Source organism: Tachysurus fulvidraco, chromosome 5 (assembly GCF_022655615.1).
Source record: "Tachysurus fulvidraco isolate hzauxx_2018 chromosome 5, HZAU_PFXX_2.0, whole genome shotgun sequence".
Taxonomy (NCBI): domain Eukaryota; kingdom Metazoa; phylum Chordata; class Actinopteri; order Siluriformes; family Bagridae; genus Tachysurus; species Tachysurus fulvidraco.
The window spans coordinates 27929992-27943012 of record NC_062522.1 but is presented as its reverse complement, the minus strand read 5'-3'; the positions used below and the strand labels follow the sequence as shown (position 1 = coordinate 27943012).

The 13021-nt window shown below is 36.4% G+C and overlaps 2 protein-coding genes across 3 annotated transcripts; one reads left to right on the top strand and one right to left on the bottom strand.

Annotated features, from left to right (window-relative positions):
- Positions 1–207: 207 nt before the first annotated feature.
- aanat1 (arylalkylamine N-acetyltransferase 1) lies at positions 208–4703 on the bottom strand. The gene is made up of 3 exons (XM_027133375.2): positions 4227–4703; positions 2958–3112; positions 208–1847 (listed from the first exon to the last, which is right to left on the bottom strand). The coding sequence occupies exons 1-3, from the start codon at positions 4372–4374 to the stop codon at positions 1542–1544; spliced, it is 609 nt and encodes a 202-aa protein (XP_026989176.2). The 5' UTR covers positions 4375–4703; the 3' UTR covers positions 208–1541.
- Positions 4704–6625: 1922 nt separating this feature from the next.
- On the top strand, positions 6626–12520 carry LOC113634424 (ADP/ATP translocase 2-like). 2 transcript variants are annotated; one of them, XM_027133372.2, is made up of 4 exons: positions 6626–6960; positions 9018–9504; positions 10535–10675; positions 11433–12520. In XM_027133372.2, exons 1-4 carry the CDS (start codon positions 6850–6852, stop codon positions 11585–11587), a joined length of 894 nt encoding a protein of 297 aa, XP_026989173.2. In that variant the 5' UTR covers positions 6626–6849; the 3' UTR covers positions 11588–12520. The 2 variants fall into 2 exon arrangements, with proteins under 2 accessions (XP_026989173.2, XP_026989172.2); XM_027133371.2 differs by having other exon boundaries at positions 6631–6960; positions 11430–12520.
- The last annotated feature ends 501 nt before the right edge of the window (positions 12521–13021 follow it).

The window sequence follows — 13021 nt, the reverse complement described above, 5'->3', positions numbered from 1 at the left end:
AATTATACATATATTTAAAAAAAAGGCCATTAAACACTTACTCCGATAAAGGGGTGTACTTTAAGTTCTTATCCACACATTCTGCACATATTCTCTGGTTTTCTCACAGAGGGTGAAATTGTACTATAGGTGCTTAGGTTTAATAAAAGAAAGTTTTTGGTAACTTTGGTCACTATTCTACAAGATTAAAAAATTGTGCAGCAAAAATAGTGAAAAATCTGTTCTTTATTATTTTTCTATATACAGAACATGTACAAAATCAAAGATCTCTTAATGCAAGACTCCAGAGGCAAAAGTGGTGCATGTCTACTGCAAAAGGCAAAATTCTATCCAGGATAAGGGGTGATTAAAATTGGAAGTATTTAACGACCAATTTTGTGGCTTTTGAATGTTGGATTCCATGTACAGGTTTTGGAAAGGTTACTTAAGGTCCTGGAACCAAACCCGCCGATAATGCTCTCTAATGCAGATCAAGCTGTCTCAACCTTAGCATCACTGTAGCTAAACATGCTGCGTTCAGCTCTCGTGTAGACTTATGAGCAAAAAATTAAAAATGAATTCTCTGGTTAACTTTTAAATACAAAGTTTACAAAGTGACTTCTTTCCTACAAACTTTTTAGGTTTTTTTAGAGAATGGATGGAAACAATTCTAAGCAGTTTCCTCAGGGCCTAAAAGAATATTGTTCACACGTGCAGGATTAGGAACCTGTCCTTGTGTTGTCCTAATGGAGCACAAGCTAATTTGTTTGAATTGATCATTCTAGGTCTCGGATTAGAGAAGAGTACAGTAGCAGGGTGTCAAATCAATGCTGCTTTAATGCTTTCACAAGACAAACATCTAGAGCAACCACAAGATAACAACAAGGCTGAAATAGAGTTACAGCTCAACGACCGAGGGACTGTTTATTATAACACATGCACACTAAGTAGGACAGGGTGATATGACCATACAGTACTGATATGGTGATACATTTCTAGTATCAGTAATTTTCTAACACTGACTGCATTGATATTTAACAATGTGTAGAGGAGACACTAAAAATCCCAATCCACCCCAATACCGTCTCATTAGTGGAGAATTGGGATTTTTATTGTCTCCTCCATATGGTCTGTTCTTCTTTAACTACACCACCGTTGCCTCCTTTCTGATAATGAAGAGGTTTTTTTCTTTCTTTTTTTTTAATGTGATAGAAAAATAAAGCACAAGTGCTCCAATGAGATAAACAAATAGCGTTTCTTAATGAAAAGAACACAAAAACATCTTGAGGATGATAGAGAACAAAGATGAAAATGTAACAACATGAAACCAGCCGTTACGTAGGTAAAAAATGCGGATGGTTTGTTCATTTCTTTCTTTCCCTCCTTTCATTTTTTTAATACAACTTCCCGTTTACAAATATGGGCAAACACTTAGACACCACAGACGGAAGCTAGACTCGAAGCAGAAGCTGTGATTAAACTTCCCCGCCAGAATAAGCCTCCCACTTCACCCTGCTTTGGCATATGGGGTAACGAAAAGTAGCATCGGCAGCTGAGTCAACTCAACAGCCACTATTGCGGCGCATGAAGGCGTGACCACGCACGGCGTACTGCATCTCGATGAAGGTCAGTGGCCCCACCGTGATCTCACACGGGCCCTGAACCTTGAAGCCGGATTTCTGGTAGAAGGGCACGAGAAAATCTTCACACATGAGCATGGCACGGCGAACGTATGGCAGACAGCGCAGATACTGCAAGTAGCGCCACATCAGGATGGAACCGCGGCCCTGCTGTCGGAACGTACGGTGCACCGCCAGCACGTGGATGTGCACCGTGGTACCGTGAGGTTTGTGAAGGGTCAAAGCTTCCTATAAGGAACAGGAGACAAAAGAGGACCTGGTTACGTCCTGAAAGGATTTCAAAATTCCTGATATACCTTTATTACTGATGCATGATGTAGTCAGGACACAAGACTTGGACCTCTCGGATCTCTAAGTTAAGCTTTTTTCCCCAAAAGGAGTGCAGCATTATCGGACAGTCTTTGCACTCCCAAAGTAAAGCTCGACTCATTCAGAAGACAAGATGAAATCAGTTTTCTTAAATTGGACAAGCTTTAAGGAGAATCAGACAGAGAATGGGATTTATTTCAATTGTGATCTGGGATTTAAAAATGGTCTCAACACTTTTTACCAAGTTTTTAAACTGCTGGAATTTACTGTTTACACTGTACTCTCCACATATGAAGAAAAAAAACTCTAGGATTTCCATCAATCCCAAATATGGATTTAGAGTCTAATTATTTAGACGTTTTCAACTCGGGTAATTATTGTAGCTTTCTGAGGTATTTGATTGAGACATTATTCTAAAGTTTGCTTTGTATTACTTTCTTACATCTGTGATTTGTTCATTTATTCTGTGTCTTATGTACTAACTTTAGTCTACTTCTACCACATTCCTACTTCTTCTCATTTCTCTGTGAGCTGTATGAGGCTGTTCAAATTCGCTTTCACTCTTCGTCCATCACAATTCACAGTTTTATATCAAATTTAAAAACATATTCATTCAGTCCCAAGGCCGTTTTTGTCTTGCTCTCATTTTTGTCCAATTCCTGGTGGTTTGCATATTTTAGTGTTTCCTGATCATGTCACTGAATCTTTTTCATACTGATTTGTATTTTAAGGAAGAAAATAGTGGCCTGAATGAAGTGCAAACGTACTTGGAGGATAATCCAGTATTTTTATAAGTTGTGGACAGGATTGCACATTTAATTATACATGTTTAGTTTTTTTAATTCAAATTTCTAAATTTAATATGTATTTGTATTAAACCATTGCTTGAAGCAGAACCATAAATATATGTCTTGTTAAAATGTCTTATCCATGTCATTCTCAGTGGCTGCAAAATTCTATAATTTGTTATTGTACTGTTAAACAGTTTTAATGTTTTTGCTCTTTGTTGTGGTGTGTGAGGGCACTCACTGTAGTGAGACGCTCCTGGTCCCACAGCGAGCCAATGATGAAAGCGACGAGCCTGCCTTCCACAAACCAGCCAAGGGACAGTTCGGGGCAGAGGGTGAGGAAGTGACGCACCTCATCCAGGTGCAGTGGACACTCGCCAGACACAGAGATAAACGCTAAGGAGGGCACGGCTTAATCAGTGACACATATAAACCTTTCTTTTATTAACCTTGATTACGTTGCAAAAATGAATGTATTCATTCAAGACCCCATTAAGGGACATAAATAGAGGGCTGTACCACACAAGACAAAAATATGTTAGTGACCTTTTTTTATAAACAGGCACATATAATACTTTGGTTAAAATTTTTACTTCAGTTCTAGAAACTTATATATATATATTTTAAAATAAATAGATACATAGGAAGAGTCTTTGTTTTGTTTTTTTATATTTATTTTCTACACTAATTAAAAGCAAATCTGTAAACAAACTACAAAAATTAGCTTTGAAGTATTTTATATATAGCTTAAATTCTAAAAGTGCTTATATTTACAGCACAAATTAAGTAACTTAATACAATATAAATAACAAAAATAATATTTATAGTTTTTGTTGAGCAAAAAATGTGCATGCTTTAAAAGTTATTTTTAGTTAGTATGTAGTATTTTAGTTTATTGCTAATTTAAAGAAACCTACATGCTTCTACTGTCTACCATAACACATGTAGCATGAATGTTTCCATATACAGTTTCAAGACACTGAATGTAGTATTTTGAAGCATCTTATGACCAGAGTATTTAAAGTGTATTTCAGATATATTCAAATGTGTTTGAAATGCATTTAGTTTTGTTTTTAAGTGATTTTTTTGTTTTTTGTTGAACTCAAGTAGATTAATCTGTGCATTAAGGGACATAAAGTTTTATCTCTTCAGTTCCAGTGTGCTTCAAACCAATAAACAAATAAATATATTTTTTAAATGTCTACTTTAAGTATAAAGGGAACATCTTTCCCAAAATTTTAAGGGTGTACAGTGTGAATCGCTTCCAAAATGTTTTTCTTGTTTGAACTGATGTTTTTTAGTTTTAAAAAAAATTATGGATCCTAAAACAAACCATCAGGACAGTAACCTGGTTAATAATAATAATAATAATAATAATAATAATAATAATAATAATAATAATAATAATAATAATAATAATAATAATAAATGAAGTTAATTAGACAGATAGATGATTTGAAATGTAATTCGTGTATAAAGCTATAATAAACAGTGTTATTATGTAACTTACCCTCTCTCTCGATCTCGAACACACTGATCGCGTCCTCGGTGTTGAGGGACCGGAACTCACTGGCCGGAAGTGTGTGGCGCCGCTGTCTCGCGGGCGACACGGACGCATGGAGGGGTTTGAAGAAAGGCAGCGCGCTCACGGTGGACATGTTTCCTGCTTAGTCTAAAAGTTCTCGACGGTGTTATTGAGTGTTGTTTTGTATTCACAGCAGGAGCGCGTGACCGTCTCGAGCGTCGCGCGTGTGGAAAGTGGTCTGTGGCGCGGCGCGTGCAGGCGCATTTATAGCTTCAGCCGCTTAAACGGTTTTAGTCACCGCTAATAGATAGATGGCTTATGTGCATGATGGCGATTTAAATTCCCAAATGGGCTGCTTTTGTTTCAGCTGTGCGCTTGAACGAAACGTGGCATGCAATTAAAACTGAATAGCTGAACAAACCCTGTTCTGTTGTGTGTTTGTTGCAGTTCATTCACAATAAAGTGTTAATTATTTCTATATACTTTCTACTGTTGATAAAACAAACCTCCCAACACACTCCAGTTTATTTTATTGGAAAATAAATATTCATTTCATAACTATAATAACTAACTGAAAAAGCTGAAAAACCATGTTAAAACCTGTTCATTGCTTTAGGCTTTCATTTTCATCCTAGTTACAGTTTTATTACTATATTATTATTATTATTATTATTATTATTATAAAGCTATTTGTAGCACACTCACTCAAGGCATGACATATTGCCCATGAGACGTGCTACAATCCATTTTATAAAGCAATAAGAACATTAATAGTGTGATGTGTAGAATGACTTCATCCATGCAGGCTGTGGTACATGGAGCTAGCAAGTGAGATATTTAGGAGGCGGATGAGGATCGGTGTACAGCAAGCAGGCTACAAAGGTCATATTGAAACCAACCTTGCATATACACCTACCAACCATAAGATTTAAACCACTGACAGGTGAAGAGAATCCCACAGAAGAGCTTTCTGTTGCACAAATTGCTGATCAAGTTAATGCTGGCTATGATAGAAATGTGTTGTGCATTGCAGCTTGCATATGTGGCACTGCAGTCACAGACCAGTTAATATGTCCATACTGACCTTTGTCCACTAGAACAGGCATCTACAATCAAATCAAAATCAATTTGTCACATTCACATACATACAGGGTACAACATGCAGTGAAATGCTTTTGCATCTGTACGGTATTTAAGCATAAAAGGAATGCAATTAGGGATAAAAATAAAACCAAAACCAAAAGTATAAACTATATAAAATATGAAAATATATGTGAAAAAATAATGTATGTACATAAACATATACATAAATGTGTATGGTTTTCAATGATTGTCCTTAAAGTGTCTGAGTGTATAAAGTGGCACTGTGCTGTGTAAGTCCAGAGTTAAAGTGACAGTCCAGAGTTAAATTGGGCATTTAAGCATCAGAACTGGTCCATGGAGCAGTATAAGGTGGCCTGGTCTGACAAATCATGATTCTTTTTTATCATGTACATGTGTATGGCTAAACTGAGTAACAGAATGCACTGTGGGAAGAAGGCAAACTGGCAGAGGCAGTCTGATTCTCTGAGCAGTGTTCTGCTGGAAAACCCTGGGTCTTGGTATTCATATACAGTATATATACCATGACAAAGAATTGAAAATGAGTTGAGCGGGATGAAAAAGTCCAATCCATGGAGGCCCCACCTTGTAACTTATGTAAAGCTCTTAAAGAATGTGATCTGGTGGCTGATCAGTGTTCTTATCTATATGCCTTATAAATATATAGGTTATTAGTCATGGCAGTTTTCTAACCTGATGAAAATAGTCTTAAATTGAGTACTTGCCCCACACCAATAGGTGGCAGTAAAGCATCAGAATCGACCTCAGTTTCCATCAGGAACAAAATGGAAACATACAAATGCATAAACATATAAACGTGTTAATGCCAGAAAATGGACAATTACGGGGAAAAATGTATAGAACAAAGATTTAAGGTGGATGTGTGTACAAATGACCAATTTTGTAAATTTAAAACTTTGAATCTGTTTCTCACCTCTTCTATGTTTGTATAAATCTCTCTCTCTCTCTCTCTCTCTCTCTCTCTCTCTCTCTCTCTCTCTCTCTCTCTCTCTCTCTCGTGGAAGTGTTATGGATAGTAATAAAAAATGTATGTTAAATCTTTAGATTGCACATACAAAATATTTGTTGTCTTTACAATTGCAATCAAACAACGCAACCACAAATAATAATAATTTTTACATGTCGATAATTGTGATTTTATTTGATTTGCTGTCACACAACCCTTCACGTAGCAATTAATCAATTAATTAACACCCCCACCACCACCACCACCAACAACAACAACAACAACAATAATAATAATAATAATAATAATAATAATAATAATAATAACTGAGCATTTCAGGTTCCTCCTTCCCTGTGGTTCCTTGGAGGATGAATCTAAGGAAACAAGAATAAGAAGGTTCTCTGATTGTTTCCATTCTGTCTCCGTTACTATAGTCGTGTCCACTAGGTTTTCTGGGAGGTGCCCAACATCGCATCACCGTTTCCAGGTGATCCCTCTGATGTCTGATCTGAACCTGCTACTGCAGTTGTAGACAAGAACATGAGCGAGTCCGCGGTCACCTTCGCTAAGGACTTCCTGGCTGTTTGCGTCGCTGCTGCGGTATCAGAGACCGTCGTGGCTCCACTCGAGAGAGTCAAGCTGCTCCTTCAGGTAAGTAAACAAAGTGAAACTGCTCCATCCAGAATAAATCCAGTAGACCCGAAATCAGTAATGTGCCATGCGCATGAAATGATAGGTCTGTGCTTTCGGTAAACAAACATAGGTCTGTGTTTCTGGATATGTACAAACTGCTTTAGTAAGTGGTCTATGAAATGCAGTGTATATAGGATTATTAGGTTGTCTAAATTACAAGAAAGTGGAAAGTTTCAAAGAGTGTCAACATATAATTTCAGTTCTAATCAATAAGGGTATTTTGTAGGCACAAGGGAAGTCAGTTCCTATTCTCACAATGCTAGATCAGATGTAAACTCATCCGCTTCTCTCATTCACATTCATTCTCATTCCCTTTTACAGATTATAAATACATGCAACCAGAAAGTAAAAGGTTGTCTGTTTCAAGTAAAATGTACTGTCCGTTACACACAGCTGACACTAAAGATTCATTCTATAAGTGTAAAAAAAATCTCCTTACAAAGACCATATTAATTATTAAATATTTTGGTTCTCACTCTTGCCCTGCACCTTGAGGGTTGATGTTTCGATTCCTGCCTCTGACCTATTTGCGTGGAGTTTTCATCTCCTCATGATTTGGGTTCACTGACTTCCTCCCCCAGTCCTTTGGGGGACATGCTTTGTATGTTAGTTGTCATCTCTAAATTGTTCATAGTGTGACTGTGGGTATGATTGTGCCCTGCGATACACTATCCCTATACCTTGTGCCCTGAATCCTGTGGGATAGGCTCCAGGTTCCTCTCAACTCTGTATAGAAAGAACAGTTTAAAAAATGGATGGATGAATATCTTACATTTACTGGTGACTTATGTTGAAGTGTCTGCCATAAGTCATGTGAATGAGTTGTTACCCTAGAAAAATATTGTATTGTAGTGTGTTAATCTAAACCTGTGGTTTGCAATACGGCCTGAGCCGCTGTTAATGAAAAACCTTCTGACCAGATAGGAGGTACCTACAAGGATGTAGATACAAAATTCAAAAGTATACTGCTATAACATTCCTTAATTCACACAATGCACATTAATTATCCTCTTATGTCAAAATGAGGTGATCAGACAAGACAGGTTTCATATGATGTCTTCAGTTTGGATCATGTTAACAACATAATAGAAATTTATCTCACTCAAGTATCTTTTCCATAAACACATGCCCAAATCTTCATATATGTACTTACACTAGTCTGATCTGTGATTAAATAATGTCAAGTATGAGCAATACTCCATCTTTAAAAAAGACTTCTACCAAACTACTACAAGAAGCAAGTTTCTGGTTGTCCGAGAAGCATATTGCTGATATTGCAAATGGTTTGAATGAATTATAAATCAAAAATATTAAAAGAATGTTATAATGACATTGAGAATGTCAGTGGCTTCATATATACTGGGGATAAGGGCCAGGAGATACTATTTTGCTGACAGCATAAAAACTTATTGACATTAAAACATTGTGAGTAAGCAGATATTAACCTCAAGAGCAGAAACCTTTAGCATAGGTAACTAAAGCTAGTTTTCTTAATCATTATGATAATTGTTTATGCAACATGATACTGTACAAAAAAGATTGTATAATACTTAAGCACATGCCCCAAATATGCTCTCTAAGGTGGTGTATAATTTATATAATATATCTAGTATATAATATATCTAGATATTTACACTTCCTGAAGTAGACATTTGTCAAACCAACAGGACACACACACACACACACACACACACACACACACACACACACACACACACACACACACACACACACACACAGAGCGGTCTAGTAGATTACAGAGCTACTTTATAGACCTCTCATAATTACAAAGCTGAACTATGAACTGCTGATCTGAGAGTTTTCAGAAATCTCTGTAAAGACTGATCTACATTCATTCATCAGCTGCTTTATTCTGGTCAGGATTGCAGTACAATCTGGGGCAATCATAAGAAACAATGAGCTTGAGGCACAAATACATCATTGATGGATCATTTTCAGCTCCTTCCAAGGGCAGATTTACCTGAAGATCTAACTTGAGTCAAATCTCCCTGTAGGTACAACATGCCAGCAAGCAAATCATAGCAGCGAAGCGCTACAAGGGCTTCATCGACTGCATCATTCGCATCCCCAAAGAGCAGGGTGTCCTCTCATACTGGAGAGGCAACCTGGCCAACGTGATCCGATACATTCCAACACAGGCTCTCAACTTCACCTTCAAAGACAAGTACAAGAAGTTATTCCTGGATGGTGTGGACCAGAGCACACAGTTTTGGCGCTACTTTGCTGGTAACCTGGCATCAGGTGGTGCCGCTGGGGCCACATCTCTATGTTTTGTCTACCCACTAGACTTTGCTCGCACTCGTCTAGCAGCAGATATCGGCAAGGCGAGAGCACAAAGGGAATTCACTGGACTGGGTGACTGTTTTGGGAAAATACTCAAAGCCGATGGACCAAGAGGTCTTTACATTGGCTTCAATGTGTCTGTACAGGGCATCATCATCTACAGAGCTGCTTACTTTGGCATCTATGACACCATCAAGGGTAAGAGCACTGTTTCACAGTTAGTTACAACTAGATTTACATTTTTGCATACTGACGGCCATTTTGGATGACTTCAAATGTGATCCAAATGTTCATGCTTAAGAATGTTTGCTGGGATCTCCCATTGAGAAAATACCTGCATGTACTTTTCAAGTTTGCCAAATTAATCTTGAGTAGATGCCGTCAAGGTGGGTTTTTTCAATATAATCTAAAATGACCTACCTTTAAAAGATAAGCAATTCCCTTTACGCTTAAAAATAGATTCTTTTTTGAAGGTATTGCACTGCAACATAAAAACAAGACACGCATGTGACATGACTAAAGATTTGTATAAACCAGGCCATCTCACCCATATACACCAAGCAATGAAATAATCATTTATTAGGAGTCTAGTATATTGGCAATATACTACTGCATAAATAATTCTATTCTAATTGTAGTCATCACAGGAATATTTTTAATGTTAATTTAAACAGGCTTCCACACTTACTATTCAGCAGCTTATAAAATAGCACTTGATCCAGCACTTACTCTAATTGTTTATACAGTGTGTCAGCAGTGAATTGTGCACACAACAAATATAGCCATAGGATAAATCATAAAGTGTGTGAAGATGTGAAATCGTAACGTGGGGAATTTGCTAATTTAACATTTAAATGTATCTTTTAATTTTTATAATTGATTTGTTGTTTTCATATTTAATCAAAGACTATTCAAAGCTTATAGCTCACTTTACATTAATTATGGTACTTTCTCCAAGCAAAAAAGGATAAGTATTTAAAGGATAGTATTAATTAAGTGCCATATTTATGTATTTAAAATAGCCTTGCATTGCATTTAGTAGTTCCTCTGTATATTTACAAGCCAAAACGAACATTTCAGTGTGAAATACTGCAGTTATGTCTACTACCCATGAACTTATCTCCTAACTTGAGACAATAGCAGAAAAATGGCAGACTCCACTGCATGCACATAACTGAATAGTGTTTAAGTCTGTAGTTTAACAATGGATATTGTCCTGAGTGTACAGGTACATTGCCAGATCCACGGAATACTCACATTGTGATGACCTGGATAATTGCACAGAGCGTGACTACACTTGCTGGAATCATTTCCTACCCATTTGATACGGTGCGTCGCAGAATGATGATGCAGTCGGGACTTAAAGGGGGTAAGTGTGTAGTTTTAGTAGTTCAGTTGCTGGTTCAGAAACAACTAACATACATACCATATGTCATGGTTGAATATCTTCAGGTGCACTTAAATAAGAATGTTTTTCTCTTTGTAGCTAAAGTGAAGTTGATCAAGATATATTTGATGTCCAGAATTTACAGAGTAAAACAGTTTATAGCTGTCAGTATAAGTCTAAATCATTACATTCAACTTATCCCATGCCCACTTGTTTTATATTTCATGCATGTGTGGTTTCTGGCATGTGTTTAATATATGAAAAAAAAAAGTCATGTCAGAGAAGTGAAACACACCAAAGCAGCTGAAAAAATGTTATGACTTGGATATTAAGTAGTTTCTGAAGGGTTTTTCCTTTGTCCAGCTCAAATCATGCAAATCATATTGAATCCTTTTTTTACATGCTGTGTTTTTTGTTCAATTAAATCACACACCCCTGCTTGCTATTCACCAAGAACTTGAAGATCAGTTTTTATTGGTGCAGCCAGTAGAGTAATGATGAGGATTTCATGATTATACCTGTCTCAGCTTGTTCATTGGAGTTTATATTAGTGTGCAATCATGTTGCTTACAATTTGTGTCTAGAGTGTTTGGTGTTTACAGTCTTTTAGATATTGAGAGTGAGGACAGGTGTGTGTATAATCTGGTCATTGTTTGAATGTCAAAGAGCGTTGTGTTGTGTGCCTCAGCAGTCATGTTTGTATGCCAATTCATGTGTGACCTTTTTTTTATTGCAGCAGACGTCATCTACACTGGGACATTGGATTGCTGGAAGAAGATTGCTCGTGATGAAGGCATCCAGGCTTTTTACAAGGGAACTTTGTCAAATATACTCAGGAGCATGGGAGGTGCCCTGGTGCTAGTGTTTTATGATGAGATAAAGAAAATAATTTAAATGTCAATTTTTGTTACTAGGGAGAAAGTGCTATAAAGTCAATAACACTGAAAGTTAACTTATTATTATAATTATTATACAAATTATACTACAAAATGAAGTAGTGAGCCCTTTGGTGCTATTTCACACATAGAAAGGGGCTTGTGTGTGTCTGTTTGTATGTGTATGTTATTAAGAAACACAGTTAAATAGGGAACTTCATCGTTCATTGAAAAGAAATGTCATCATAAATGTCTGCACTCTATGCAGTTCAGTATCACCTTTTTTTATCTTTCCAACTTTGTGTGAAATATCTAATCTATGGTTTTCCAATTGACTCAAATGTAGTTCACAGACATGTTTTTTGCATCAAGGGATACAAATCCTACTCAATAGTTTTATAATCAACTTCAAATTGTACTATATTTTACCTAATAATTTCTCTCCGCAAGATTGTTTTAAATGTAGTTGTAATCATCTGACATCTAGATTTGTACCTCTATCACAGGTAGTTTTTTGTTGTTGTTGTTGCTAACTAGACAGATTTCATTACAATTCATAAGATTTCATTACAATTATTAGCTATTCTGTGAAATGCAAGCTCACTTTGTCTGTGTAAATGTAATGTATTTTAACTAACTAGCATAGCATAACCACTATGTTAGCACAGTTATTCTCTCAATATCATGGCTAAGCAAGCATGTGGAACCTAACTTTATTTAGAGACTTTATTATACTTAACAAAAATGTAACATGTTTTGTTCTGTCATGTCACTCTCATTCAGCTTATTCTTGTGTTTGTGTGTACCAAATTCTTTATTTCCAGTTTGTCTGCATCTCCTGTTTAGTTTGTGTGTTAATTACAATCAATTAAATTTTATATATTAATGAATTTAATATAAGTGACCTGTCTTGTTTTACACCTATGTAACAACATCTGCATTTAAATGGTTTTGGATTACTTGAGTTGCAACTTTACACCGTGTCTCCTGTTGTGGAAAGAGACAGGTGTGAGACAAATTGTCTCAGGTGTTTTATTGTCTACGTTAAGCTTATTTTTCAAAAGTACTTGCACATACATTTGGGTCTTCAGCAGTGTGTGAATGTTTTTAATTACCTACTTTATCTGTTAGGTCTATACAGTGCCTTGTAAAAGTTTTCAGCCTTTTTCCTAATTTGTTTTGCATTATAACCTGGAATTTAAAGCATTTTCATTTGGCTTTTATGTAGTGGATCCACACAAAATACTTTGCTGAAATGAAATAATAAAAAAAAATTGGTGTGTGCATTTGTATTCACTCCTTTTGCAATGAAGCTTCTAAATAAGTTCTGGTACACTACCAATTACCTCAAGAAGTCACATAATTAGTTAAATTAAGTCCACCTGTCTGCAGTGGACATGTCACATCATCTCAGATTACATATATACTTGCTCTGAAAAGCCTGCAACACCAC

Excerpts from the sequence above, each read along its gene's own strand:
- aanat1 (XM_027133375.2), bottom strand. The coding sequence starts at position 4,374 with ATGTCCACCGTGAGCGCGCTGCCTTTCTTCAAACCCCTCCATGCGTCC. Across the intron at positions 3,113-4,226 it reads GTTCGAGATCGAGAGAGAGG|CGTTTATCTCTGTGTCTGGC; the intron begins GTAAGTTACATA and ends TGCCCTCCTTAG. Across the intron at positions 1,848-2,957 it reads ACCAGGAGCGTCTCACTACA|GAAGCTTTGACCCTTCACAA; the intron begins GTGAGTGCCCTC and ends TGTTCCTTATAG.
- LOC113634424 (XM_027133371.2), top strand. The coding sequence starts at position 6,850 with ATGAGCGAGTCCGCGGTCACCTTCGCTAAGGACTTCCTGGCTGTTTGC. Across the intron at positions 6,961-9,017 it reads GAGTCAAGCTGCTCCTTCAG|GTACAACATGCCAGCAAGCA; the intron begins GTAAGTAAACAA and ends ATCTCCCTGTAG. Across the intron at positions 9,505-10,534 it reads CATCTATGACACCATCAAGG|GTACATTGCCAGATCCACGG; the intron begins GTAAGAGCACTG and ends CTGAGTGTACAG.